The 27,995-nt window shown below is 31.3% G+C and overlaps 1 protein-coding gene across 6 annotated transcripts; it reads left to right on the top strand.

Moving 5' to 3' along the window:
* Positions 1-25: 25 nt before the first annotated feature.
* Positions 26-27,915, top strand: LOC106070247 (thioredoxin domain-containing protein 6-like). 6 transcript variants are annotated; one of them, XM_056014027.1, is made up of 28 exons: positions 26-185; positions 750-852; positions 1,511-1,614; positions 2,071-2,142; positions 2,246-2,362; positions 2,523-2,604; positions 3,593-3,658; positions 5,474-5,550; positions 6,149-6,241; positions 6,920-7,074; positions 7,689-7,763; positions 7,864-7,973; positions 9,444-9,588; positions 9,820-9,927; positions 10,105-10,250; positions 10,458-10,602; positions 10,726-10,833; positions 11,598-11,731; positions 12,611-12,643; positions 13,398-13,418; positions 15,293-15,313; positions 16,000-16,032; positions 17,519-17,776; positions 18,989-19,375; positions 21,814-21,888; positions 25,384-25,452; positions 25,721-25,741; positions 27,493-27,915. In XM_056014027.1, exons 2-26 carry the CDS (start codon positions 762-764, stop codon positions 25,425-25,427), a joined length of 2,700 nt encoding a protein of 899 aa, XP_055870002.1. In that variant the 5' UTR covers positions 26-185; positions 750-761; the 3' UTR covers positions 25,428-25,452; positions 25,721-25,741; positions 27,493-27,915. The 6 variants fall into 6 exon arrangements, with proteins under 6 accessions (XP_055870002.1, XP_055870003.1, XP_055870001.1 ...); XM_056014028.1 differs by lacking the exon at positions 25,721-25,741 and having other exon boundaries at positions 19,001-19,375; positions 27,493-27,914; XM_056014026.1 differs by lacking the exon at positions 25,721-25,741 and having other exon boundaries at positions 27,493-27,914.
* Positions 27,916-27,995: the final 80 nt, after the last annotated feature.

Below are 27,995 nucleotides of genomic sequence, written 5' to 3'. Positions count from 1 at the left end.
TTACAAGAGCAGATAATTACGTAGGTTTAACAGCTCCGGAAGTAACCGTTACTATCAACAATTTCCTGAACGCTCTGAGACTTAGTTCTAAATCTACTGGTTCTCTGTTTTCTGATGAGCGGTAAGAGAGAAAACAGATAAAACAAGACGTTATCATACTTGGAGATTATCATACCATTATTTAGGTATGATTAAGCTGATTAAGTATTTATTCATTTATTATTAGTTTATGTTTTAAAAGATAAGAATTATAGATTCTATTAAGTCTTAAGACAATTAACTTAACTTAAGTAACTTAAGACTTTAGTCTTAGTAATAAGTATTATTTTAATATTTCTAGATCTAGATATCTAGATTGATTAGTAATTTTAAATTTAGTATCTTGCAATACTCAATACTTTAAAGTTAAAGTGACTAATACAGTGAATATTATACAATTAATACAATGTAACAATACACTACGTCTACAGTATACAGTTATTACAGTAACAAATAAACAATCCATTCGTCCATTGACAAAAGTCATAATTGACATATTAATATTACTAAAATAAAATCAACACCTAGTCTAGATCTAGCTAGATCTACTAGTGACAGTTTGTCTATTTTTTTAAATCTGCATAGCCACATTTACAGAATTATTGTAGATAATGTTATGATTATTTATAGATCTAGATGAAATTAAAAATGCTGATAAGAAATTAATTGGATTTTATTATCATATAACCTGTATTATTCTATTGCTTCAGTCCCTGTTCAACATGGCGAGAAAAAAGCAAGAAATACAATTACAGAGAGAAATTGAAACTCAAGAAGAATGGGAAGAAGTTATGGCTATGGAGGGCTTGTGGCGTAATTAAATCCTAACTATTCAGTCATTTTATCATTAACCTCATTATATATTTATTAATTATTTAAATCTTGATCTAAATCTTGGTATATAAATAAGGAAATGACAAATTATAAAAAAAATATTATTACTGGAAATATATTTAATATTATCATCACTTTTCTTGTTTTTTAAGTAAATATTATAAAAAGCATGTGCAAATAGTCTTCATTCATTTTCTTAAGTACTCTAAACATTGATTTTTAAACAAACAAGAGGAACATTTTGCATTAAAATTTAAAAAAAATGTCATAGCTATATTTATATTTTCAGTAGTACCCGGTAGTAAGACTGAAAACTAATCTTAGCTTAATAACGCTACAATTGCCATGCCATTAGTTACTTCATTAATAGTGTATAATTTTTTGTTAACTATATCTGCCTTCAATAAATATTTCTAAAATGCTATCTCTATATTTCATGCAACTTTTATCTTTCTGTATCATCCTCTCTTGTCTTCTTTCCACTTGTTTTTCAAGGTATCAGAACCAAGTGTTGAGAGCATTTCTTTTAGCACATGAAGAGCTATTATCTCAGCCTTACTTTATCCAACTTACATCTTGTTATTTTTCAAATAAAAAATTTATTATGAACCACTATTGTAACTATATTTGTTACCAGTTATTGATGTTTATCAAGAGTGGTGTGGACCCTGTCAAGCTTTAGTAGGAAATTTTCGTAGGTTGAAAAATGAACTTGGTGATAATCTTCTGAACTTTGCTATAGTGAGTACAACATTCACATATTAATTGTAAATAGTGTAGATGAATATTTCTAATTTCATCACACAAGAATTTATTCCTTATATAATCTTCAAAAAAGTCTGTTTGGGTATTGGAGCACTGTGCATTCCCATAATCTCTTTTACCACTGAGAAGTAATTCTCTCAGTAGACACTTCTCAATTAATATTTGTAGTGCTGAATCCGTTTCCTGGACCAGCTTTTTGATGAGGCTTGAGTCTGCACACTACAGGGAATTAATATAACTAGAACTTGTTAGACTACTTATATCTATTTACGTTATGTTAATGGTTATTAATGTAAAATAGTTTTAACTACATTTGTATAACATTGTCATAATTAATCGATAATGATTATTTTCAACTTCATTTTAACATTGATGTCAGTAAGATTCTTGAGATCTTATAAGATAAAAATTGTGTTTTTTCCTCCAAATCAGGCTAAGGCTGATACTATTGATGCTTTAGAAAAATATAGAGGCAGATGTGAGCCTACATTTTTATTTTATGCTGTAAGTACCCTCTTTAAGAAAGTTCACTTAAAATATTGTCACCTTTTACAATAACTATTTCAGAAGTTAAAAAAAACAAATTTAACTAAAAATATTCTCACAGGGTGGCATTTTAACTGCTTACATACATGGAGCAAATGCACCAAAAGTTCAAAGAGTTATAACAGAACAGTTAGCATATGAACATAAAGTCTTAGAAGGCACCGCAGACAGGAAAGAAGTAAGGTTTGATTTTAAATATGACTTATTTAATTTTAATATTTAATGTCTCAACTTCTTTCAAATTCTTCAATATTCTCTTCAAAGTCAAAGCAATCATATGGAGCTGCTAGATAATAGTAACATTTGTAATTTATATAATTTATTCATTGATGATCAAGGTGAAAGATCCAGTGATCACAAGACTGCAAGAAATTGAATCTGAAAGGCTAGAAGAAGAAGAAGCCAAACAATTAGCATTAGGTATGATTGAATCTTTGTATTTTTCCCTATTTCTTGAGCTGTATAGGTACATAAGATAAAAACAGAGTATATTTGATAATAACCTGCAGAAAAATCTAATTTAAAAAAGATGTAGTTAAAGTAAATTGTGAAATCGTAAAGAATCACTGTAATAATTGTAATACATTGTGATTTTACAGTAAATGAGTTGAGAAATATAGGCTCGTATCTTACAATTAAGTAAAAATAAAAAATAAAAGCCTTTTTCTGTAGTCAAATGGTATTGTTCCCCCTTACACTACATCAGAGCATATTAATTGTAATATTCCTTGCAATTTAAAATTATAGTGTTCAAATCCTTCTCTTCTTGTCTGTTGGTTTGTTCAGTGAATATTGAATCATTATATTATAATATTATATTTTATTTCTGAGACATCCTCATTGTCTAGAAAATTACCTAGTCCTTGATTGGTTTGCTGAGAATGGATGTAAACAAAAGACATGAGGATACGGTTAGCATTGGTGCCTCAATGACTGTCCGAAGGGTATCATGATAGTAGTATCAAAATTTGCATCTTGAAGTATAATCAAATTACAGTGCATCTATGTGAATCTCTGATTTGAGCCATCAACTTAAAAAAATAATTTTAAATCTTTTAAAACATATTTGTAAACATAGGCACTTTCCCATATGAATGTTGCAAGAAACTCTTTCTTTCTTTACTTGAGGATTCTCCTGTCTTAGTTATTTCTAATTACATGTTTAGTCACTTTATACAAGATAATACATTTTGATCCAACTCAAAATCTACAGCTGCCAAATTTGAGAAGAGTATGTATAATAAAATTTCATTGTTAAATCTTTTTTTAAAGTTGAATTTTATTTCTTCCAAGTTTGTTACACAAAAATTGCTCATTTTATAGGTCAGACAATATGATTACGTATTTATAATCAAAACAAGCAGGTAAACTATACAGTATATATGTCATTATATTAAATCTAATCTAGACTCAGATTCTGTTGATGCTCGTAAAACACCAGTTGCTGCTCAGCGATTGGGTTCAGGTGTTAGAGGTATCATTTGTTGTGTCACTCTTGGTGTTCTATACATCTAATCAAATCTGCTTGCTGTCCTTCATTTTGTTTGGAAATGTGATTAACAACATTTAAACAAGTTGTTTGCAACATTTACATTGACCTTTAAGACAAGATCAACTTTTTAAAAACAACAAAAAAAAATTAAAAAAAATTACAAAACATACCTGTAGCTACATTTTCTTTTTAATACATACAATAACTTTAATAAGAAAAAAATCATGCAATAGAATTATTATTCCTAGTAAAACCAACTGTATATTCAGTAGCTGAAAGAAGTGAACAATTTTCTTCCCAGAGGTTGACTTAATTAGTGGTGTTGCCACTACAGACTTAAGTAAACTGAATAGCAATTTAATATTTCAGTTGTATTAATTTTTACTGTGAGATGCTTCTACTTTTATTTTTAGGCTCAATCTGTGTTTTGAAATGATAAAAAAAACTAACTTCTGCTAGTCTGCTGACACCTCAACTTTTGAAACCAGTGAACTTCATCTCTTAAAAAAAAAAATTTAATTAATTTAAAAAAAACAAACTCAGATGAATTGTATTGTTTGTTCAAAACAATAAATACCAAATAAAATTTTTGCTAAATTTCTAGTATATTATTTTCAGTTTTTAAACTAACAGAAATATCTTGCCTTATTTTTTTCTTTTATTAAACAGTTGAACCTTATGTGTTTTCAATAAGGAATGCTGTTAATTGTCAAAGTTTTATATGACACTATATCACTTAGTTTATAGTTTAAAGCTTGTGGTGAATATAACTGTGTACTGCATTCAAAACCTTATGTATAGATTGATAATTGCATGTCACTTGATTTACAGAAATGTTTAGAGACCTGTATATCACTCACATATTGTTTGTCTTGTATTCCTGCTGCTTAGCAAACAACACAAAACAATACAAAACATTGGATGAAAGTGAATTAGAGCTATAGGATTTTTTAAGAACTTTTTGTTTTTTAAGTGTTAAGCCTTACATCAAATACATGTATATTAAGAACAATCTTCATGTTGTCTTTACTGTGGCATTCTTTTTGGGAGCTTGGAACTAAAAAGCTAGAATCTGAGAAATGGTCTGTGTTTGTTGTGGAAACTATTTTCAGATTTTTTTAAGCTAACAGAAATGTCTTCCCTTTATGAGTTGTTTAAATGAAACATTAGACCAATTGTTCCTGGCATGAATGTGCTCTAACACTATTGAAGCTTTTTCTATAACTTGGTGTTGGCATGATTTGTACTGTTCATTGGATTCAGTTGCTAATAACGCTATTTAAAATTCTAGACAATAAAAGTACCAGGTTCTAGAAATATGTAAATAATATTTTCATGAAGTTTATTTTAGCTTGAATGAGGCTGTTCTTGATCTTTTTTTATAAGAACCTTTTTATAGTTATTATTGTATTTAAAAAATGTATGATCTGATCAATAGAAATTTATGTCTTGTGTATGATATTCTCTATCCAGATTAATGTTCTACAATATATCATTTTTTAATATAATATCTATACATTATTGTCCTTAGCTTTAGTTAATTCTTACTATTTAGAAAAAAACAAACAAACCAAAAAAAACACACATTTTAGTTGTCCAATCAAAAGCTTAGCATGAGTGTTTAGTCTTTGTTTCTAAATATGTTAAAATAATTGCAGTTTTTATTTTATATTCAGGTTCTAAGTAAATTTATTCACATTAGTAATAATGTGATTTTCTCTTAAACTTTTCTTCTAAAAGTATCATTATTATACTAGTTTAAAATTATTACAAACTACTGTAATTGTTCTTTAACAGAGGAAAAAATGGTGACAGTGGCAATCATTAAACCAGACGCAGTTGTTCAAGGAAAAGCTGAGGAGATCATGGCGCTGGTTTGTATATATAATCTTTGAATCAGTTAATGTACAGACATTTCAACTAATATTTGGTTTATTGTTTTATATTTTAGTGTTACTCAATATTTTATAATCTGTTTTAACCTGTTTCTCCTTATATCGTTACTCTGGTGAGGCTTGTAGATAAACTGAACTGCTCTTTTGTAGTTCACTTTAGTCAGTTAATGTTGTTTTTTAAATGAATCTGACTCCCCATACCGAGAATTATCTCCCATCCAGAGGATTATTTCCCATACAGAGGATTCTCTCCCATACAGAGGATTCTTTCTCACACAGAGGATTAGTTCTTTTACAAAAGATTATCCCCTACACAGAGGATTATCTCCCATCCAGAGGATTCTCTCTCTTCAGCTTGTGTTTATGTGTCTTCATGAAGCAATTTTGCCTGAACTGACGTGCACAAAGTTTTAAATTACTGAAAGATATTTTTGAGATAAATATATGGTTTTAGTAAACAAACATAGTTTTTTTTTTATATTTTAAATATGAAAATAAAAAAAAATCATAACTGATGGTAAAACATTCTATCATGTGTTTAGTCTAAATATAAAATTTGTATTTATATTAATATTAGATAATAGAACAAGGTTTTGAGATTTTAACTAAAGAAACAAGGGAAATAACTCAAGAAGAAGCAGAAGCACTTTATGCTCATTTGGACAATGAGGTAAGAAAAATAGTGATAGAATTATTTTTTTATATTTTTGTGACACAACCCATAGGTAGACATTTTTTTTAAAACTGTTTTATGTTTATTTAGCTACATTTTAAAATGCAAGCTATTTATTTGCCAACATTGTCTATTCATTTCTTATGAGCAGCAGAAGCTGAAAAGAAGACAAACAATATTTACATTATCTTTTAGAATTCAGTCTCTATTTATTTGTTTTCAATTACTTTGTATAGTGCACAGTTCAGGCTCTAAGATTTTCAGTTTCCTGTGGTCCAATCTCTTTTGATGACTTGCAAAGGGATCTGGGAGGTTTCCATTCTGTTTTAAGGTGTTTAGCAAACATCCAACTCGATTAGAATAGGGATTTGAAATTGAGTTCTTTTGATAGGTGGCCAAGTGATCAGCCACACATCCCAACATAACACTGAGTCACACATCCCAACATATGAGTCATACATCCCAACATATGAGTCATACATCCCAATATATCACTGAGTCACATGTTCCATCATAACACTGAGCCACACATCCCAACATAACACTGAGTCACATATCCCATCATAACACTGAGTCACATGTTCCATCATAACACTGAGCCACACTTAACATCATTTGTGATGTTTGATAACTTCTTTTATTATTACCATAATCTTTGTATGACTTTACTTCCAGAGTTACTATGATGATATCATTAAGTTCATCACCAGTGGTCCTTCTGTTCTTCTTGTTTTGACACTTGGTCAGTCAGGGGATACTGCAGTGGATTTTTTCAAAATGCTGATTGGTCCAAAAGAAGTGGAAGCAGCCAAAGAAGAAAATCCCAATTGGTAATAATCTCATATTTGGCTTTTACTCTTAGGAATGAATTTTTTTTCAAATAAAGCATTTAGTTTTAAAATTACAGCAAATGTTTATAAAAAAATGCATTAACCTGGAGAAGGACAAAATAAGTTATAGCAGTATAGAGAGTGACTAATAAGTTATACTTTACAATGTTCTACCCTAGATTTGACCTACTACTTGGTGGATGATCTTGACTTAGGCTCTGACAATTATTTATGCTCATCACAGTTTTATTTCCAACACAGCAAACTCTCAACTATAACTATACTTTGAAGCTATAGCCATAGTTGAAACTATACTGCCACTGCTTTAGTTGAAAACCAATGGGTTGTGTTTGTTTTTCACTAAATAATAGGATTCAGCTTATATTAATTTAATTAGAACTTCATAATCTTAACAGCTGATGTTACTGATTGTAGACTGTATTGATCAATCTCATAGATAGAAGAGATAGATCATTGGACTCTTATAATGTGCCTACACTCATGAGATGATTGAGGTTAATAGGGTCAGGCTTATTTTTAAACAATATCAGGAACTTTTAGTTTTGCTATTTTTAATTAATTTTTGTTAAAGTTGCAATGTTTATCTTTTCTAGCATAAGAGCTCTGTTTGGTGAAAAAGGTTACCAAAATGCCATTCATGGTTCAGACTCAAATGAAGCCGCATTAAGGTACATTTGAATATTTATAATTGTTTTTTAAATACCAAAGTTTCTTAATTTTTATATTTTTAAGTAAAACACTGAATATGTACTATGCTATTTATAACAGAGAGCTGGCACTTTTATTCCCTAACTTTACTGTACCAACATATATGAAGAAACGCTTAAACATTCAGAAAACTTTGGCCATCATAAAACCAGAAGTATACTCAAAGAAAGGCAAGTTTTCATTTAATGAAATTTTATCAATCTTAAGTGTCTTATATCTAAAATAAAGTAAATTCATTATTTACTGCAAAGTTCACTTTGCAATTACTCATGTTTTGGTCTTAAAGTTCTAGATATTGTAATGACTCTCACTATTCAGGCTCTCCGCAAACTGCACCACACGACACTACCAACTTAAGGAACTTGACAACTCAGGCCTTTAAAATAACGTAATAGTTTAATGTCCAATAAATCACAGCCAATACTGTACAATTGGCAACACAAAACACAGACTGTACAAATATCTCTCAGTTAACAACTGTACTGCCGGACTTGCACTTGGTTCAACTGTTCAGGGCTGACTTCACACACTGGGCTCATTGTGCCGGAATCTATCACAGATCTAGATCAAGATGTCATCTCATGCTAGTGAGGTGTCTTGACTGTTCTTGACAGTTGTCCCTACTGAACCATCACAATGCGCTGTACAGAACCACCCGTTGAACCAGACTGTTTTGAGCTGTCTTGACTGTGACACCTCTGCTCTTTATATAGGGTCCCTAATGGCCTTCTAGAACCGGATGGAACGTCACTAGACCATTCTGGTTGATCACATAACTACATTTGTCATGACACTCCTGAGCTCTATTCACAACACAGACCCTTCTTGAACTATCTTGGCTGACCATTATGACAGGGTTGACCCCCACTACCCCCATTTGTGCCACCATCAGGTTTATTACAATATTTTGTTTTTTTTACTCTGTGATCATTGACAGATAAGTTTTTGTAAGATCTCTTATGGTCTGGTACTTATTTTTATAGTTGAAGCATAGGCCTTGTAAGGATTAATATTGGTTCTACACAAAAAGTCATAGTGACAGAAAAATGTTTCATTATGATTAAGTCACACTAATAGTAAGCTTGTTACACACTAGTCCTTAGTTTAAAATAACAAAACAAACTTTCTAAGTACCTGAAAGTATTTCTTTCAATACATCAGTTTAGTAGTGGAATTGTTGGGTTGACAATCTAATCTGTATAGTATGCCTGAACACTAACCTGCTATTGGTCTAAACTGTGACATTGCAGGTCATTGTTAAAGCCTATTATAAAAATTGGTCTCAATCCAACATACTCTGAAGGCGTATTTGTCAACTCAGACACAAACTTGAATAAAAGCTTGATATCCTCTTTTATGAACAAATAAACTTAATTTGTATAATATGTATTTACAGGCTTTTAGTGTAGAAATATGCAAAATAAAAATTAATCACAAGATGTAAAAGGATTTTCAATGTATCTCTCATCTCAATTAAATGTATTGTTCTTAACATTCAATATTATGCATGTGTCACTACCTGTACCTTTTCAACAGTTTCATACACACACACACACACTCCTTAACAACTTTATTTGAATTGAACTAATAGATAATTCATGGCTTCTATTTATTTGTATGAAATGTCTTGGCTACAACAGATGATATCATTGCTGCCATCAAACAGTTGAATTTAAATATTACTATGATGAAAGAGATTCACCTGACCAAGGAGCAGGCAGCAGAGTTTTACAAAGAACATGAACAATTTGGATTCTTTGATGCTCTAATTGATCTAATGATCAGGTAGTCTTTCAATACCTGTTTTAGTACATTATTAGCTCAGTGCAGGAGCAAATGTTGCCCTGAAGGACAAAATATGGTTCTCATAAAAAAGATGAACAGCAGATTAATAGATTGAAAAATGTTAAGTTAATAATAGGCTGAGGAATGTTAAGTTAGGATGAAGTTTTAAACTCATTTTTTTCTTTAAACATTTTAGAAAGCTAATCATTTGACAATATATTTTCTTTTCAGTGGGCCTATGATTGCCTTAGGCTTAGTTGGTGATGAAGCTATTACTGTATGGAGAGAAAAACTTGGACCTGATAATGTAGATGAAGCCATTGAAAAAGCCCCAAAGAGGTGGTTTAACAAAAAATAATTTTTAAATGAACTTTCTAACTTCTTACAAACCTTTTGCATTTCGATAGCATAATTTAAAAAGTTAAACTTATAATTACTGATGATCATATACAAAATCCATTTGTGATAAATAGTTAACTTGATAAATTATTTGACTTTTTAAAATAATTTTTGTAGCTTCCGAGCACGCTTTACTGGAGCTTCTGGAATGAATCAATTTCATGGATCTATTTCTGAAGAAGCAGCTGCTAAAGAAATAGCATTCTTTTTCCCCATCGAGCAGACTGTAGCAATGATCAAATCAAATGCCATGGCACACAAAGGTTTGTGAAATGGTCATTTTCTTAAAATTTTGTTTTTTGGTGGGGGATGCCCCCACTTGAGGGAACCCCAAATGAGTGTTTTTTTTACATTAAATATTAAATATTACGCAAAATGCAAGATAATGTAAACTGTTTAGAAGTTTACAGTAATGTATTTACTTAAACATTTACATGTTGACATCTACTAAACCTATTGTTCTATCATAGATGAGATCATTGAATACATTATCAACAGTGGCTATAAAATTGCTGCTCAGACTGAGCTGGTGGTTTCAATCTCATTGATGTCTGTTCTGTATCCTAATGTTGCTGGGATGGATCATTTTGATGAGTTGACAAATACTTTAACGAGGTAATGTTGTCACTGTATTTCTATTGTCTCTGGCAATGTCAGCTTTAACTCGGATCACTAGTAATGAAAGATTAACACTTGTTGTTTAAAATGTGTGTGTATTTTTTTTTTTTTTGATTTCAGTGGTCCATCCTTGTTTATGGTTTTATCTCGAGAGGATGCAATCAATGGCTGGAGAAGGGATATGGGAGATGCAGATCCTGCACAAGCCAAGGAAGAAAATCCAACATCGTTAGTAAATTTAAATTAATTTTATTTTTTTACAAAAAAAATCAATCTTAAAAATGCAATTTCTATTTTGAGTTACTATTGTTAAATAGTTATGAATTGGTTTACTAGTTTGATTTACAAATATCAATATTTTTTTGTAGTTTAATGATGTCTGGAACTTCATTCCAATATTGTAGTTTACAATATTTGTAGTATCACATTCAAAGCCTATGATTTGTAGTAAAGAAAAAGTCATCTCTAATACTATAAAACTCCAACCCCCCCCCCTTTTATTACAAAGAAAATCAACTTGACCTTAATTTTCTGCTGTAAAATAATAATTTAAATGATTTCATTGCTACTAGATCTATTTATGTTTACATAGAAAGGTAACAGCCTTAGGTGCATCGGATTACTAAAAAATTATATAGTTCATGGATATTTATGTCATTCAATATTTCAAGATTTTATTTTAGCTCATACTTAGAGCCTTATTTCAAGTTTTTACAGATTACTCTTTGTTATCATCTTGAATAAATTTTATATAATTTATTTTCAAACTAGGTTCAATTTTCAACTGGCATCATCATTTTGTTTTCAAGCTTTTAAAGCCACTTTTTTACAAATCCATTAGAAGCCAATTACTTCAAACTAAGATAAAGATTTTGGGCTCTTATTGTGACTTATATAAGCTTACTATAACGGTTAAAATATAGATTAGTAAATAATCTTTCATAGATTGAAGTCAAAAAATGTATATGTTACTATTATGATTAAACTTTTAGATTAAGGGCTCTATATGGCACTGACATTGCGAACAATGCTGTTCATGGAAGTGCATCTGCAGAACATGCCAGGGAAGAAATGATTGCAGTCTTTGGAGAAGCTCTCAGCTTTAATGAAGATGGCACACTTAGAGGTAAGGTTGTTTTGTTTTTTTTTAAATCTTGTGTTAATATTAAGAACATTGTACTCATCAAGGTTGAGGGGCTTAAAAGGGCTGTAATTTGTAGGTTGTTCATTGATTAGCTGTTCAGTCATGAACCTTTGTTTTTAAATGCTTTGAAGTTTGGTTTTAAATTTGGAAACAATAAAAATTTAATAAAACATCAAAGCATATTCTTTTTTAGCACCATTGAAACTTTTATTATGTAAAAAGTTGAATTGACCCTAGGACACTTTTGTATGAAAAGCCTCATAGAATAAATGCTAAGTATGTGGCCATTTTTTATGATGGAATTATATATGGCAGCACATTAATTAATAATATTACATTAATATCCATCCTTCCCAATGGCATTACAGCTTTATCCTATTTTAACACATTTGTCCATTACCTCTATATCAAGCCTCTTATTTTTGGATGCCTTTGGGTCACCTGTCTTTTAGTTTTATTGCCCCTCTATTCACCACATTTTAAGTTTAGACTTTGTGTGACCATTTAGCTTTCTGCTTTTTAACTTTAGTGACCCATCTTATTTTTTAAACAATCTGTGTATCCTTGCCATAAAGCCTAAGTCTATCTTGCTGTCATGACCATTGATCATATGTCTGTCTTGCTGTCATGACCATTGATCATATGTCTGTCTTGCTGTCATGACCATTGATCATATGTCTGTCTTGCTGTCATGACCATTGATCATATGTCTGTCTTGCTATAATAGCTGATAAGTATATGTCTGTCTTGCTGTCATTGACTAAAGAATTAGCCTGCAGTTTACATATTGTGATGTATGTGAGGTTTTAAACTAATTGTTTTGTTTTCCAAATCATTTCTTGAATATATTTTATTTTACAGGTGATGAACCTAAACTAGATGAGACAGCTATGGGTATGATGGAATTTTATATAGTACTATTTTTTTTTTTAAATAAAAGAAAAAACTTCATGTTACACAATTATAGCAAATATGTTTTCTTTTAGGAAAGGTGTCCTCCCATACTTGCCAAATTAAAAAAAATGTTTGACTGTTAAAATATTTTTTTTCTTTACTTATCTACCAGTATATATATATGTAGTGAGGTGAATATTTCTTCAGCTCACACCAGATGCTGATAGTCTCTTGAATGAATCTAAATCAGCCTATGAGATGTCTTCATCATATATTTTTCTGTGCCAAGCCCACCACATATAGATAATATACCTGGTGTCCCAAACAATTTTATGCAAAGTTGAAATAATTATAAGCTTGGTGTTTATTATAATTTTTTTATTTTATCATTTTATTATCTAATGGGGATACAAAACAATGTCTATGCTAAGAAACCTTCAATAGTCTCTGAATTAAAAGAAGCCATTGAATATGGATGCGGTAAAATAACAATTAAATCATTTTATGATGTCTGTGATGCCATTGCTTTGTATTGTCAGCATTGTCTGGATCAAAATAAGAACAGGCATTGAAAAAAAAAACACAATAAAATAATACTTGTAAATATTTATATATTTTTTAAATAATAAAAATTTAATAAACACCAAGTTTACAATTATTTAAAATGTATGTATGTTCTTGGGACACCTGATGAACATATATATGTGATATATGTGTATATAACAATTCATTTTATTTTGGTTTCCTATTCTAGTGATAGAAGGGGAAAGAAATGGTAAGAAATTCCATAACTTCTGCTAAAATTTATTAATCATTATTTTGTTTTCATATGCTTTTAGTGGGTTTTTTTTTTACACTAGAAATCTTCTATAAAATTGTCACCTTATTAAAATTGAATTTTTTGTTCTGAATAGCATTTAAACATATTTTTATTCTTAAAATAATCTAATGGAATGTGTATCATGACCATAAAATTTACTCTTCAGAAGCCTGATACCTAATATTTATTTCTTGGGCTTTAAATCCATAGATTCATTATGACCAGAAGCTAATTTATTCTAAAAAATTTTGACAAAAATGCTGTCAAGGCATAGACTATTTCCACCCTGCTCTCTTAATCCTTGTAACTGATTCTTCTCTAAATCTTTTTGTGATGCCTTTATAGAAGTATTTAGAAACAATGTATCTTTTCATAGTTGAGCAGCAATTCTGTCAAAATAAATCATTGCTTTTTGTAGTGGGATCTTGCTATATTTTGTCCATGATGGAGCGCAGAGATCTTTGGTGAAAAAGTTCAAAAGTCTTATTTGCTTTCTGTCAAGTGCCCATGTCTCAGATCCATATAGAAGGATTGAGAGAACCACTGTCTGGTACACACAGTTTTTTTGTATGCAGGCAGAGCTATTTATTACAGGACACTCTCACTTGGAGGCCATTCAAAGGCACTACAGCCCTTAGCCCCAGTTGGTTATCAACTTTCTTTGTAGATCTAGTTTCAATTTAGACTTAATTGCCTGGGAGTTAAAAGTTTTGATGTTTTAGTATTTGAATGTTAAGTTACCAAAAACCATATTGTGTGTGACATAATACATTTTTCTAATTTCTTTAAAGTTAGCAGAATGAATAGGACCTACCCATAGATAGGACAGAAATTTCATAAGAAAGTATATAATGAAACTAATATTCCAAAAAAATAATGAAATTTAAGAAACTAATAAAAAAAAACAACTTTTTACTTCTGCAAATAAAGAAATAATCCCCAGCATAACAAATTTCAATAGACTTCTTGAAATTCATTTAGACAATATGGTGACTCAATAGTTATAACCAGCTACCTTGATGCATATAGTATTTGATATTTTATGTTGCCTATTAAATAAGTGTTTATTGCAAAAATAAAAAAACTTATTGTCCCAAAATATTTGTTTCACATCTGTTGCCAGAACTTTTTATCTAACATTTTGTTTCTGTCTCATGTATATAAGTGTATATTCATCTACACATTTTCTTTTCACTAATGAAAATTTGTTTTTTTCTGATTCTTGTTCGTAATCTTTTGGTTTGAGTTTAATTATAATTTTATTAACTATTCAGACTTAGCATTAAGTCCAATAACTCCAAGCTAGAAGGCAGGTTTTAAACAATGTGTAGTAACTCTGCAAGTGGATCTTGTTGTCTTTGCATTTCAATTGCAGTTTGTTACAACATTAAAAACACAAACTTTCTTCCAAAACAATTTATGCTAATCTCAGTTTTGTGAGGCTTACAATTTTTTTATTATTACATGTATTTTCTAAACACAAGCACAGTTGGTATTTTTCACTTATAAGATAATTGTTAGATAATTGTTTCTTTGACTTATTTTTGAAATCTCACTATGGTACATTATTTATTTCACATTATCTTGATCACTTTAGTCTTAATTAATACTATGAATTATATTTGATTAATTTTGTTTAAAAATAATTTTAATATTAAAATTAAAATAGAAACCTCATTTTTAGTCCTGTATTTAAACAAAATATTAGTTGGTCATAGTAATTATTTACATTTTTTAGATTGGTTTTAAATATATGTCCTCCTTTTCTAATTCTTTTAAGTTTATTTTAACACAATTGTTCTGTATTTTGTTGTTTTTTTGTTTTTCAGAAGAAGTAGAGCCTGAAGGGGGTAAGTAACACACAAAATATCTTTAAACATAGAGATGATGGAAGATATTGTATGTGGATTTAAAGCATGATTCAAGGAGTGGTACACACAAGCTTAGACTTAATAGTCAACATTTAGGTCTACAGTTACATGAATGAAAGGTTCATTTTACCATTTGTACTCAAAGTTTTGCCAATTTTGTTTTGTGAAATAAAGAAAGTGTCAATCAATAAAGGTAAATATTAGTCACAAGCAAGCATTTCAAGATGTCATTCACTTTTCATTTTACATTCAAATACATTGAAATAGCTTGCAATCAAAAGAAAATCATACTAATTAAAATGCATATGTCTACAAATTTAACATGGACCTTTTGATCAATGGAAAGTTTTTCAATTTTACTATTTTTTGTTTGGTTTCAATGTTTTGTTTGATTATGTTTTCAATGATAAACCTCTAGATTGAGTTACATTACAAAAAAGAAAAAAAAGTTAAAAAAAAATGGTTTCAATAAAATTTAAATATTACCTATTTATTTATTTTATCAGTTTAAAATAATGTAAATCTGTTTAAAAAAATCTATAACTCTGAAAAAAAAGGTGTTATCTCAAATATAATTATTAGCTTAAAATAAATATCAATTTATACTTTCACAAAATATCATTGTTTTTGTTTTATTAACAAAACCAAATGTTGATCAACAAAAGAGAACAAATCAGAGCATCAAGAGGTTCACCATGGTGAGTTGATTATTAGTAAAAAAAAAAATGCTTTTTCTCTGCGTCCATATAAGTATTTTACTTGCATTATGGAGAAGATTGCAACAAAACTAGATGAAAGATTAAAATCTCTAAAATGTATGACTTGATTGAAACATGAATACAAATAGAACAAAATCATTTTCTTTTTTGTCTGTAATTTGTAAGAGAAGAGGCTTTAGTTAAAGTGTTTAGTGAATGAATGAATGTATGAATGAACCAACAGATGAATGAATGAATGTGTTAGTGCTACAAGGACATAGACACAATCCTCTCATATTTCAGCTTAGGCTGATTCTCTTATTCCTAGATAGATAAAAGGGGAATGCAAGTTTTAAATGCAGAATAAGTAAATCTCTAGACCCCCACAACCATTTTGTCCACCTATTTCCCCATTGTCACTTTTTTTTTCATGTAGGCTCTCAAAATAAATCATAAATCTGTAATGAAATGTAGTGTTTAACATTTATGATTTTTCTAGCTATGTTCTTAGCTGGCTTTGCTTGGACTTTTTGCTCAGTTTTTATTTTCTTATATAATAAAAGGTCTCTGTTTGTTTAACAGTAAAAATCTATGTCAAGTCTTATTGACCTAAATCCAGTAACGGTACCTGACGTTTTGGCGCCGCCGTTTTGGCCCCGCCGTTTTGGCGACGGGACGTTTTGGCGCGAGCCGTTTTGGCGCGAGATATCATTTGACGATAATTTAATAAGCACGTAGCTTTTTTTAAATGAACCCTTGAATTCCAGCGACTTAGGAAAATAACCATGGTATCTATGTATACTTAACTTAAAGTCTTTTGAGAAACATGGTACATTACAGTACATTATATTTTTACTTATTATTAGCAAGTGTTTGGTATGTATAGCTGGAGATACCATACAGTCATTAAATAAACCAATGTTAATGTAAACAAATAATTGCATAAAGTTTTAGTCTATCATCGTTTCATTTTGTTTTCAATTTTAAAGTAATATCTTAAAAAACTTTTTTGAAAATAAAAGTGTGCCTCTTAATAAACACACATACACAAGCCAAAATGTTTATTAAAGAAAATGATGTGAAAAGCAAACACACATTTACATTTAGTACGTGAAAAATATGTCTTAACACAAACACTCATGTAAAACATAGATAAGCATAATTATTTTAAAAGAAATAATACAATAAACGTACATAATGTATTTCGCGCCAAAACGTCCCGTCGCCAAAAAGCTCGCGCCAAAACGACCTTCGCGCCAAAACGGCGGCGCCAAAACGGCGGCGCCAAAACGTCCTGCTTCGATCCAGTAAACCTTCTTGTTATTGGGCAACTTTACCTTTCCTGAGATCTCTGCTATTATCTAAGGACAATTCATGCCAAGTTTCATTAAGATTGGTCAAACGGTTTTGATTTCTATAAAGGATATACACACATAGTCCTTATATTCTACTTTCTATGATTTAATATCCACTAAATCTTGAACAGAACAAAGTGATGAACACCAAAAGGATGTTACTCCAGATGAACATGATCAACCCAGTGAGAAAAAAGATGACGATAATGAACAAGTTATTTCAGGGGAGGAGAAGGAAGTCAAAGCAGATGATCAACTAGAAGCAGATGATCAACTAGAAGCAGGTGAACAACTAGAAGCAGGGGAACAACTAGAAGCAGGTGAAACTCAACAACAAGCCAGTGAAGCTGCTAACAATGAACAACAAAATTCTCAAGATAATACACCAGGTACATTTTTAGATTATTCAAGAACAGTTTGATGAATTAATGTTTCTGTTTGAAATTCTTTTTGTAATATAACTTCCTGCTTTGCAGAACTGAAACTTTTAGACTAAGAATTCTGGTTTTCATACAATAAGTTTACAAATAATTAAACTAATTATTTAAAACTTTCTCTTTATAGAAGTAGTTTGTTTTTTTATCTGTAAGACTAGTCAATGTATCCCAGAATATATTTTAAATATATAAATATGAAATAAAAATTAAATATAAAAAAAACACTCACAAAAAAATATATATTGTATTCAAAGGAACTAAAAAAAATGGCTCTTGAAGTTTCTTTATTGGAATAGGGATATAGAAATACAAAAAAATTAAGGAACCAAAAACATTGACTATTAGTGTGATAAGATAACATTTTAAAAAATAGTTATATTTTTTTCAAAGCCCTTCTCAGTCTATCCTATTTTTCACAATTAGTAAAACAAAACAAAAAAAACAAAGCCCTTTAAGTATCAATGATAGAGATATAAAAATCTGCATATAATAAAACATTGTTTTAGGTATGGATCAAACATATCATATCAATATCAATATTAATAGAATGTAATAATAAAAAGCACCCAAACCCAATAACAAAAAAAAAAAGCAAAAATAATTAAAAATTCAATAAGCAACATTAAAAAAAACATTGCTAATTATCAACATTTTTTGTTTAAATTTTGTTTAATGCATTAGTCCTTACATTTGTATAAAACATTTTGAACATTTGTTTGTTACATGGCTAGCAGCTGCTCATTGTGTCATTAGATTTTCTGCCTTTTTTTGGTGGATAGCTTGACTAATTTAGCTGACATTTACATTTTTCACTTTTTTTTTTCTTAATTAGTTTGTGCATTATTTTACATGCCATTTAAAATTTTTTATAGGTGATGATACTAAATATCATGTATTTTATTCTTAGTATCTCTTTTTGATTTTTTTAGTTTTAGATTTTATATTTTATGGCACATCAGCATAATTTAGGCATAATTTAGGCCATGTCCTGCCCTTAGTATACCTTTTATCAATCACTTTAGAAAATTACAACTGGGTTACTAGATCTAAAATCTTCATTCAAATTGTCCATGAAATCCTTTATCTTTTAAGTCTATTAATTTCTATTCCATAACTTTTTATCTGTATTTCTCATAAATATAAATTGTGCTGGAAATGTAAAAGTTGAAATTACAGATGCAGCTAATGCAGAAGAACAATCAGCTGAATCTCTTAAACCATCAGAAGAGAATAAAGATGAAGTGCAAGAAATGTCAGACCAAAATGAAATCTCTGAGCAAACTGAAATCTCTGAGCAAACTGAACATACTAACCAAGAGGAATCACCTGGCCAACCTGACACTTCTAGTCTGCCAGAGGGCTCTGCTGAAGCAGAGACTTCTGGCCAGCCAGAAATTTCTAGCAGCGCAGAAGTTTCAGATGCTTCAAAAGATGTTGAGGAAGAATTGGAGCCAGCTAAAGATGAAGATTCGGGGGCCGGTCTAACAGAGGAACATCCAGTCAATCAGGATGGGGCTGATCCAACACCCAGTGATGCACAGAGCTCAGATGGTACATGAAGTGTGCTCTGATTATGTTTGACCTCACCCATATCTGTTACATCATTTATTGGCTTTGTATATATCTTTTCCAATCACGTTTCTGTACCATTTTACTTTATTTGCTTCTCATTAATATTAGATGTAATCTATTTATATAATATAAACAATTCACGTAATCCAAATAGAAACTAATATTTTAGAAGTATGATTTTTATTTGGAAGAAGTGGTTATGTTATGAACGAAACATTTAAATCCGTTATAAATTATATTCTTGTACTAATACTGCACTTATTGTTGTTTTCTCTGTTACTACTCTTGTATCTTTGTTTGTCTATCCAAGCAACAATGTTTGCATCACAAATGTTTATTTATCAGCACATCACATGTTTAGTAATATGTCATTGCAGTGCTTTTTTTGTAAACAATTAGGTGCTGGTACTCAGTGATGGATTGTCTAACTTTCAACTACTAATAAATTAATAATAAACATTAATATATAAGAAAAGTAATAATTTTTCCCCACATTGAGTACTGTCACAAAAAAGTCACTGTATAATTATAATTAAAAGGATGATCTAAATCAGTGGTTCTCAGCCCATAGGTGTCAAAAAAAAGTTTTGTGGGCCCATATATTAATTGTTTTAAAACTAACTATAAGTCATAAAAGTCTTAGTCATGCTGATCAAAATATTAATGCTCTTGCAAAATTGTATCATAATTGTTTCATTCAATCTCTACTTTTAAAAAATCACAAGATATGAATGACAATAGAAACATTTTTAAAATGTTGACTTACACTAAAAGTATTTAAAAAAAAACTATATATAAATATTCAGCCTTTGACTGGTTCATTGGCATTAACAATTAGCTATGAAACTTTTTATGTGCTAATTAGAATCTGTTTTGACTGGTGTGCTTTTAACACTTTGTTTTGATCATTATTTCACTTGTATATTTTTGTTCTAATGCTAGAGATGTGCTTTTTTGTGTTGGATGTTTTGACTTGCAGTGCTTTTATACTTTCTACTTCCTGTCAAGATGGAGACATGTTGCCATTTAACACATTAAAAAAAAAAATTATAACATGTTTAAAAGACAAGATTAGAATAACTTGAATGTCTGTTACTAAACAATGAAATGCTTAGGGATTGAAATTATTTTAAAAAATGTCATTCCCCATTCACACTTTTAAAAACTATAATTTCATTACCTATTGTTCATATTGAGTCACAATAATAGACATGGATAAAACAATGTTCAGCATTTTACATCTTCTCATGTGACTAAAGTAACCAATCCTTGATACACAGCTGAAGTCACAGGTTGGGCATCTGTAATCACCAGACGCTGTAACAATTTGACCCTTCTTTCTTTTTATGTTTTGTATGCCCTCTGCAGTTCAGTACCCTTCCTTTATGCTTTCACTTTATGTGGATCTATCCAGTGCATTTTTTTCCCCAACTGTTAGTGTTGATTCATCAGTATACATTAAAAGGGAGCTCGTTTTCCTTCTATTAGATCACCACACAGAATGTCTTGTGAGAGTCGACCTTGTGGCATTCTGTGAACACTCAGCTCTTTGCAGCACTTTTCATTCATTATTTCATCTTGCCACCTATTTTAAAAATCTAAGTATCAGACGTGAAAGATATTTAGGTGTTTTTTCCTGCCAAAAGTAGGTTGACCATGTTTCTCTAATTCATAACAGAGTGCTTATCACAAAATTAGGGCCTTGATATTGGTAGTCACCTAAACATTATGACCTAATCATATGTTCCTTGCCTCAACCTCTTGCAGGATGGCGGCCATAGAGATGACATTCCAGAGCACTTACCACATGAACAAGCAGCCATTCTGTTATAATATTTCTTTATTGTGTTGGACTAAACACTTAAGTATTGTCCCCTGAAATTCCTCATACCACATGCGAGCTGAGTTTGATGTATAGACAGCCATTCTACTCAGATGAGTTCATATTTAAACATAAATATAGGGAGCTTATAGGTGGTAAAGAACTTCATAGTTTTAACATGAGTTATTGGCCTTGACATGATCCCGACAATATTTACGCTGATGTTACAATTAAATTAAAAGGAGAACTCGGTCAATGCAATTACTCTAGATAAATAATAACACTACAGCTTTTAATTAAAAGGAATGACCTATTACACACTGATTAAGCATAACATATAGTACATTCTCATATGACTAACACTAAGGAATTACTATATATGGTGGGAGATGTTTCATGTATAAACGAAACTTTATTTATTGATGAAACTGATACAAGGTTTATGAATAGAATTTATTAATTAAACTGATAAAAAATGAATAGAATGTTGGATCAACTGTTTCAAATTGATTTGTCTGGACAAATGAGTTGTTGGATAAAATGTTATCACCTACGAAATCAAGAATTTTTTTTTTCTGATTGTTAAAATTGACAGAGCAAACTCAAGAAGTAACAACCGAGGAACCTAAGGCTGACGTGAATGAAACACAGACTGCTGATACACCTAAAGGTATGTCCTATGTATGTTAAATACTTGTGTAACCCATACTAACTCAAGAAATGTCTGCTTGCCTGGCCAAGGTGGTATCTGCTGCTGACTGTCACCATGAAGATCTAGAGTTCCCTACACACTTTCAGGAAGTTTGGGCGAGGATAAAACTTCATTTCTGAAGGAACATACAAAACTTGTAAAACATGCTATTAAATATATTACTTTATTATTAAAAACAGCTATTAGAACATGTCATTATGTAAAAATCTATTTAAAAATCTCAGCTTTTATAAAAAGCAATGGCATCAAATATCTTTTTTTAGCCTTTAAACAGATGTCTCCATTTTATATAGCTTACTGGTTGGATCATTTAAAAAAGCATTTCAAAAATTGAAATAGCGTAATACACTTCAGTATAGCAAAGGAAGGTCCTTGAGCCCTGCATCATCATGTTGTGCATGTTTGTTTTGCTGGTAAAATGTTCTACATGTTTTGGACATTCCCGGACCATCGAGATGACCAAATAATAGTTCAGCGCATAAAAAGCACGACCAGGCAGCCATCCAACAACATAGTACGTGACTATATAGTTAACAACACATATTTGCCTAAAACGTAGGGATCTAGATAATTTAGTATAAGGTAACTCCTCAAGGGACATAGATAATTTAGTATAAGGTAACTCCTCAAGGGACATAGATAATTTAGTATAAGGTAACTCCTCAAGGGACATAGATAATTTAGTATAAGGTAACTCCTCAAGGGACATAGATAATATAGTATAAGGTAGCTTCTCAAGGGAAAGATAATTTAGTATAAGGTAATTCCTCAAGGGACTTAGATAATTCAGCATGATGTAGCTACTCAACAAAAGCTCTATAAGTCTATAAGATTCTTTTCAAAAGTTTTCCAATATGGTTATGACACCATCAAAGGAGCATGCAGAACAGCTTAACAAAAGAAAGTGATCTGGACTACATAAGGAGTATGTAAATATGTCTATGCCAATGCAGTTGAATTTTGTCTGGGAAAAGTGGGAGACTTTACTTGCATTATCAGAGTAGTCCCCAGTAAACGTCAGGGTAGTTCCCTAGTAAACGTCAGAGTAGTTCCCAGTAAATGTCAGAGTAGTTCCCAGTAAACGTCAGAGTAGTCCCCAGTAAACGTCAGAGTAGTTCCCTAGTAAACGTCAGAGTAGTCCCCAGTAAACGACAGAGTAGTCCCCAGTAAACGACAGAGTAGTCCCCAGTAAACGACAGAGTAGTCCCCAGTAAACGTCAGAGTAGTTCCCTAGTAAACGTCAGAGTAGTCCCTAGTAAACGTCAGAGTAGTCCCTAGTAAACGTCAGAGTAGTCCCCAGTAAACGTCAGAGTAGTTCCCTAGTAAACGTCAGAGTAGTCCCCAGTAAACGTCAAAGTAGTCCCCAGTAAACGTCAGAGTAGTCCCCAGTAAACGTCAGAGTAGTCCCCAGTAAACGTCAGAGTAGTCCCCAGTAAAAGTCAGAGTAGTCCCCAGTAAACGTCAGAGTAGTCCCCAGTAAACGTCAGAGTAGTCCCCAGTAAACGTCAGAGTAGTCCCCAGTAAACGTCCAGAGTAGTCCCCAGTAAACGTCAGAGTAGTCCCCAGTAAACGTCAGAGTAGTCCCCAGTAAACGTCAGAGTAGTCCCCAGTAAACGTCAGAGTAGTCCCCAGTAAACGTCAGAGTAGTTCCCTAGTAAACGTCAGAGTAGTTCCCTAGTAAACGTCAGAGTAGTCCCCAGTAAACGTCAGAGTAGTCCCCAGTAAACGTCAGAGTAGTTCCCAGTAAACGTCAGAGTAGTTCCCAGTAAACGTCAGAGTAGTTCCCCAGTAAACGTCAGAGTAGTCCCCAGTAAACGTGTCTAATGTCAGGAGACTGTTAGGCTATACAATAGACTCAGACATATCAAATAATAATGATAGGCTACACATTAGACTCAGACATATCAAACTCGAGTTACAATGTCCTTTTTCATATTCCAATTTAATTTTTTTTTACATCCATTACAAATCTAATTAAAATTTGATGAAAATGTGAGCAACTTAATTTCAATGATGTAAATGTTCTTAGCAGGTTCTTGTGATGAGTACTACACATTCAATTCTCTATGGACTACTAGACTATTCCTCCTTCTGGCCGTAACACCTGTTTCATTTCAGTTTGGTTTTGTTTTTTTATTTTCTGTTTTCTTTCATTTTGTTGTTCTTGTTGAGCTTGTTCATTTGTTAGGTGTCTACAACATAGTTTGTTTACCTACATACCAAATGAAGTCTACAGTAACATTTTGAAAACAATTGAACCATTTTTCTACAACTGAAGTTTGTGTGTACCACATTGTAAACTAATTTAGTATCGTTTAATTTTATATATCGGAAATGTATGAATATTTTTCAGTTATATTATAGTTTTAAAAAAAGTTGATTTAATGAATTTAGTAGGAGGAGTGTTGACAAGTATAGAGATTGTAGTTAAAGGGTATTGTAAAAGTGTATTTACACTCTGAAGTCTAAAATTTAAACATTGACATTCTCTCATGACATCCTCTTCAACCATCATGAGAGATCAGCTGACCAGTTTTCGTATTTCGTTGTTTCATGCCTTATTCAGTGTAACATCCTTCCATCGCTTTCTGTTTCCTTTGTCTCCCTTCCATCACTTAATGTCAACTTTCTGTTTCGTTTGTCTCCCTTCCATCACTTGATGTCAACTTTCTGTTTCCTTTGTCTCCCTTCCATCACTTGATGTCAACTTTCTGTTTCCTTTGTCTCCCTTCCATCACTTGATGTCAACTTTCTGTTTCCTTTGTCTCCCTTCCATCACTTGATGTCAACTTTCTGTTTCCTTTGTCTCCCTTCCATCACTTGATGTCAACTTTCTGTTTCCTTTGTCTCCCTTCCATCACTTGATGTCAACTTTCTGTTTCCTTTGTCTCCCTTCCATCACTTGATGTCAACTTTCTGTTTCCTTTGTCTCCCTTCCATCACTTGATGTCAACTTTCTGTTTCGTTTGTCTCTCGATTTAATAATCCCTTTTGATGTGTTCCTTATCAATGCTCAATGGCGTCTCCATGCCAGAAGATTTCATTTCTTCTGCTGTGAGACTGCAAGATAAAAAAGGAAAGAGTCAAGTCATAGTAGCACTTCATCCAGATCTTTAGCCTGGAGTTTTTGTGTGGTCTAAAGCTTCGCTTCGACGTTCATGTGTGGATTCTTCATCTGAAACTATATCTACCCATCGTTACAGCTAATTGAGGGTCCTAGCATATTTCAACACATCTCTTCAAATTTTTCTGCTTTTTTGTAATTTTTTTTTTTCTTCCGAAATGCAATATTATTGCTAGAGTAGATTGCACTTGTAATTATGTTTCAGTGATACTTGATTTAGGTTTCAACTGCGAAGAATTTTATTATCGTGTGCCTTTCAAAATAAAAAAAAAGAGCACTCTAAATTGAAATTACAGCAATTTTTCACATTATTTTGTTTTTCTTTAAAGAACCATCAGCTTCTGATATGGACGTGAAAGACTCAACAGAATAAGTGTGTCAAGTCACTCACACTCATGGTAAGTAGAACACAGCCTTTTTTTTTTAACATTGATAGTCGTAGATGAAATTTTGTATTCTTTTTTACATAAATGTCTGGAGTTACCGCCCTTTTAGCTGATTTGTTTCCTTAAATAGATCAGTTTGAAACCCTAAGCATCAAGTATTGCAATGTGTGGTTGTTTCTTTACAATGTCTCTTTATGCTTCCCTGAGATGATATCAGTGTACTAATGTGTCCTTGTAAAATAATACATAAAAATAAATTTCATTGTTTTATTTTGACCAGGCAAAGACCGATCCAGAGCTTGTGAATATGATTTGACTCGATTCAACTTTTAACATTTTATATTTTCGTTATACTGAATAAAAAATACATTGAAACTAAGCATGATTTGAAGACTTCACATTTCAAAATGTAACATAGTCATTACAAATATACAGCACCTCGAAGGGGGAGGGGGTAGTCCTGCCCCTCAGTATTACCGTCATACTATTTTCCATTCACGTGCAAGAGGGTTGACCTTGAGTACCAAGGCTATAAAACCGCCCTCTATTCCTAATCCAACTGTTTGAAATGTGGCGACTAGATTCATACAAAATAAGAATAGTTAACAAATGTCTATAAGTTGCAGTGTTGCATTCTGTTCTATTATCAGATTAGTGTATTCTATAGTTAGACAAGTAATTGTGTATTCCTCAAACATGATGCGACTTAGATTAGTTTAAAGACAGTTGACATAAACAGCATAGACTAAAACAATATAGGCCTATAGAGGCTACACATGAAATTGAAGTCTCGATAACCCAACATTGAGCGAACAGCGAACACAGGGCCGGTCTTAGGCCACTGCAGCCTATGCGGCCGCAGTGGGCCCCGCACTTTCATAGGCCCCGCGCGATGCGAATTCTAGGTGTAAATTATTAAATTAAACCATTTTAACTTATTAAAGGGCTCCTGGAATTCTCTTGAAATTATAAAATATAAGAAAAAGTCATGAAAATCTCCTGAAATTATTAAAATCTTCTGAAAACTGATGCAAATCTCCTTAAAACAGACAAAATTGTCATTTCGGGGTGTCATTCAATATGGAAAACACCAATCCTACTCGCGATTAAAAAAACAAAAACAAAACGAAACAGCTTTGTCAGCTTTCATTTAATAAAAATGTAATAATAAGCCGAATTTTAACCAAAACAAGAAGTTCAAATACTTAATTTACTTTAATAGTCACTGGCATACAAATATAGATCTAAATCTATCTAAAAAAAAAAAAAAAACAACAACGATATTTTGCTAGTCGATAGTAAATCTAAAAGACAGATCTGAATATTTATCGGCGTTTTGTTGGAAAACTACTATCTACTGTAAAGTTAATTTGACAGTGATTTTGTACTTAGTAAACTATAAATAAAACACAAAGACGAATTTTTTTTCTAATACAAAATCTTAATTTTCACTTATTATCCTTATTACAACGCAAATTAGGCTCCGCGCAATCCGTTTTGCATAGGGCCCCGCAACCTGTAGGACCGGCCCTGAGCGAACACATCGAAAACTTCGCCTCATATTGTTACCAGATGACTTGACAAATACTTCGTTTCTTGACTGTTTGAGTTCGCAAATCTTTGACACACTATACACTACACACTATACACTACACACTATACACTACAAATACTGAATTCAATAATAAGACAAATTATAACAAATAGAGATATCAAAGTTTGTAAATCTAGACTTACACAAGTGTATAACGTCTTCACATAGTTTGACTGCACCCCAGATTGATGAGGTTTAGATCCGCCAATGGGACTAGGCGTACATCCCAATTAGAATGTTTGACAATTACAAAGCAGGAAGTCATAGATTGTAAATCTAATGTTGTTGTGCCTAAATTCATGCAAGAAATATTGGACAACACATTCAATATTTTGTTTCCTATTTCTAAAGCGTATTTACTGAATACAGATCTATTTCATAGACGTATATAGATTATATCCTGAACATCTTTCGAATAAAAAAAAGACTGTGTTAAGCCCTTTTATTGTTTGTCATAGGTTGTCATGGTGATGAGACACTGACGGGGAAGCCATCTTGAGTCGACCATGGAAGAAGTTAAGAGATTACAGAGAAAACAACTTTTTTTTTCTCCCAGCGTAAAAGTCTTTTGTCACTTTATGAATGAATATTTTAAACTACCAACCTATAGAAAAGTAAAACATAGGCCAGTATAAATTTGGCTTAATGAATTTAATGTTTACAAACCGGACACGTCAGAGCTTGTGCTGTACATATAATTTTCGTTGAATTTTTGTTTTCATTAATTATTTATTACCAACTGTAAAGGATGTGATTGTCTGGCTGTGAATGTAATTGAAAGAATTATTAATTGTTATAATTTTTGTTCTGTCATTTGAAATACATAAAAAAAAAATAATTTATAAAAAAGAAAAACTTTACCTTGTTAAAAGTTTACAATAAAAGTTTATTAAAAAAAACTTTAGTTTTTCTTTAATTACTTCATCCCATTTCTCTTAATTGATGTAACTCCGTCTGTAGG

This window comes from Biomphalaria glabrata, chromosome 16 (assembly GCF_947242115.1).
Source record: "Biomphalaria glabrata chromosome 16, xgBioGlab47.1, whole genome shotgun sequence".
Taxonomy (NCBI): Eukaryota; Metazoa; Mollusca; class Gastropoda; family Planorbidae; genus Biomphalaria; species Biomphalaria glabrata.
This window is presented reverse-complemented; position numbering and strand designations above follow the sequence as displayed.